At 54.8% G+C, this 2,804-nt stretch overlaps 1 protein-coding gene across 1 annotated transcript; it reads left to right on the forward strand.

Annotated features, from left to right (window-relative positions):
• Positions 1–366: 366 nt before the first annotated feature.
• Positions 367–2,486, forward strand: SLC51B (SLC51 subunit beta; the record flags this gene model as incomplete). The annotated part of the gene is made up of 3 exons (XM_010177626.1): positions 367–510; positions 1,353–1,443; positions 2,267–2,486. Coding segments are annotated over 3 exons (455 nt in total), but the record flags the coding sequence as incomplete, so codon positions are not given.
• Positions 2,487–2,804: the final 318 nt, after the last annotated feature.

The raw sequence follows: 2,804 nt of genomic DNA on the forward strand, positions 1-2,804 counted from the left end.
CAAGCCAGGAGAGCAGCCTCCCACCTCCCAGCGCTGATGGGGAGTGTGGAAAGGCACAGGGAGTGTCCTGGGGTCTTTCCAATCTTGGGTGCCTCACCATCATGGGATTGTCCCACCATGGTGGGATCTGCAGTGTGAGCCAGAAACACTCAACCTAGTCTAGTGGAAGGTGTCCCTGCTGATGGCAGGGGGGTTGGAACTGGATGAGCTTTAAGGTCCCTTCCAACCCAAACCAGTCTATGATTCTATGATTCTCACAGCTTGTTCTGCCTGCTTGGAGAGATGTGCTGGGAAACCCCAGGAGGAGAAGGCCATTTCCAGCCTGAAGCATTGTCATGAGTGACCATTCCATCTTTCTCTCCACAGCTGAGGTAGAACAAGACGGGTCCTTCCCTGCAGCCCTTGCCAGCGTACAGGTGAATGACCACACAGGAGGCAACGCGACCCTTGCGCTGGGAATAGATCAAGAAGAGCTGGAGGAGCTGCTCTGGTTCTTCCGCAGAGAAGATCGTAAGTCTCATTGATGTTCTTGGATTGAGAGTTGAAATAGAGATACACAGTCCTTGGCTGTTAACCCTCCTGCCTCAAGGAGATGAATTACCCCAGGAGGTGATTCACCCCACATGTACCAACCCTCAGTCTCACCTCCAGAAGAAGCAGGCCATGGGTGAAGACAGGTGTGAGGCTTCACTGTGATAGTGTCTCCTCCCAGAGAAGGGCTCAGCCTCTTTCCAGGCATATCCTGCCAAGAGAGCAAAGGTCTGGGATGACCAGTGATTTTGGCAGGGTGGAGGGACCAGGTTGATACGAGCAGGTCAGTGCCCTGAGGGTCAACTTCAAAGCCACAGAAATCAAGGACGGAGTGTCCGCTGCCATCTGTGCTGCCAACCCCAGCTGGTGTTCAAAGGCAAAATCTACCTGCCCGAGTGTGACAGTGGGGAGAGGAAGGCTGCAGAGAGCAGGGGACCTTCTAGCAGCACTCGTGGTGGGACACTGCAGCTCCCAGCCGTGCTCCCACCCTTGGTGAGAAAAGCCATGTGTGGTCAGGGTGAGAAAAGCCATGTGTGGTCAGGGTGAGAGGTACCGAGCCCGAGGAGTGGGGCTGTGAGTGGCAGAAAGCAGTGGTGTAAGTCAATCTCCTGCCCAGGGAGGGAGAGCTGCCTGAGGTGACCCTCAAAAATATATCCTGGGTGTTGTGCTCCGAGTGCTGCGCTGGACACCAGCACCTCTGCCCTCACCCTGCAGCCCAGCCCTGGCACTCTGAGCTTGGCTGTCCTCAGGGAACACGCCGGGCTCTGCGGCCCGTGCTGCCCCGTGTGTGCTAACGCTGCCTCTCCGTGCTTCCCCCCCAGCATCAACGTGGAATTACTCCGTCCTCGCGCTTTCCTTCGTGGCCATGATTTTGGGGCTTTTCCTCCTGGCCATTAATATTGTGCGAAACAGGTGAGTCAGGAAAGATCTGAGGATCTTTTGGTGCGTGGTGGTACCCTGAGAACCTCCCTTCAAGGCAGACAGACATGTGGGTTTGGCAGGGCAGGATGCTGAGATGCAGGGTGGGAACGAGCCCTGAGTGATGGGGAGAGGAGCAAAGACAAACGTGCTTCATTGTAAAACCTTCCCTGACTCCCTGCTCTGTTTGTGTGACTCGGAATGAGCCACTTCACTTCTCCAAGTCCTGGATCTTCACTAGTAAAGCGTCTGCAACAGCTCTGCCCAGCCCAGGGCCATTGGGAGGGCAGTTAAATGTTAAATGTGTGCAGTGTCAGGTGCTGTCCATAAGTACAGGGCGTACAGGGACTCTAGAGCACGACTCCCAGCCTTTTTCCATCTGCATTCCCATGATGTTGCAGACTGTTGCACAACAACCCTGCACCTGAGGAGCAACTCTCTGTCTTCTACAGCAAAAAAACCTCCACATCTGAGTCAGAGCTTTCACCTTAAAATGAGAGAAAAAGAGTTAATGAGAGAAAAAGAGTTAAAATGAGAGAAAAAGAGTAAGAGTTACGAGCCTGCCACGCACTCATTTTAACAAGGGCTTGTTGGGTGTTCCTGCCTCGCTTTGGGTGACGTTCTCCAAGCGTAAACCCCGTGGCTGTGGGGACTCAAACACTTCACTTCCACGACACAGTGCAGCTGGCGGGGTTCACCCCTAAGCAGCTGACGTGCTCCCATGGCCATGGTGTGACAAGATGGTTGGAACCATCACCAGGGCGTTGGACACCAGCTCCAAGACACGGGCTGGAGCTTTTCTCTGCCTTCCCTGCAGAAAAAAGAAGATCCACGTGTACAGAGAAGCCGTGCGAAGCGCTGAGCAGGCTGAGCTGGAAGCCAAACAAGCCCTGATGCCGCTGCAGGAATCCAGCCCAGCTGAACCACAAAAGGAGGAGCCGGTGCCCCAGGATCAGAGACCAGGAGACGTGGTGGTGCAGTGGAAGGACGGGACCGTCACATCTCTGTACACAGAGAGATCTGAGGAGCCCATATAACAGCTGAAGTTGAAGTCAAACCATTTAGGCCCTAAAGAATGGATCAGAGTGTCTCAGTTCATGGTGATGGGGGAGTTTAAAAACACAGTTTAACCCGGGGAAACAAACGAGAGGGATAAAAAAGCAAACAGCAGAGCTGCTCCCACAGAAGCAGCCCCAGACTCAAGGCCAACCCGTGCCTCCCCCGTTGGTTCAGCTCCTGGCTGGTCTTTACCTGCCGCTCTCAGCTGCCTCCAGCCTTCCCTCCTGCTCCAGCTTCACCCGCTCCCTCAGTGGCCGCAGATGGGTGGGAGCTGAGTGGGGGTAGGAGGTGGGAGA

Source organism: Antrostomus carolinensis, unplaced genomic scaffold, assembly GCF_000700745.2.
Source record: "Antrostomus carolinensis isolate BGI_N321 unplaced genomic scaffold, ASM70074v2 scaffold55131, whole genome shotgun sequence".
Lineage (NCBI taxonomy): Eukaryota > Metazoa > Chordata > Aves > Caprimulgiformes > Caprimulgidae > Antrostomus > Antrostomus carolinensis.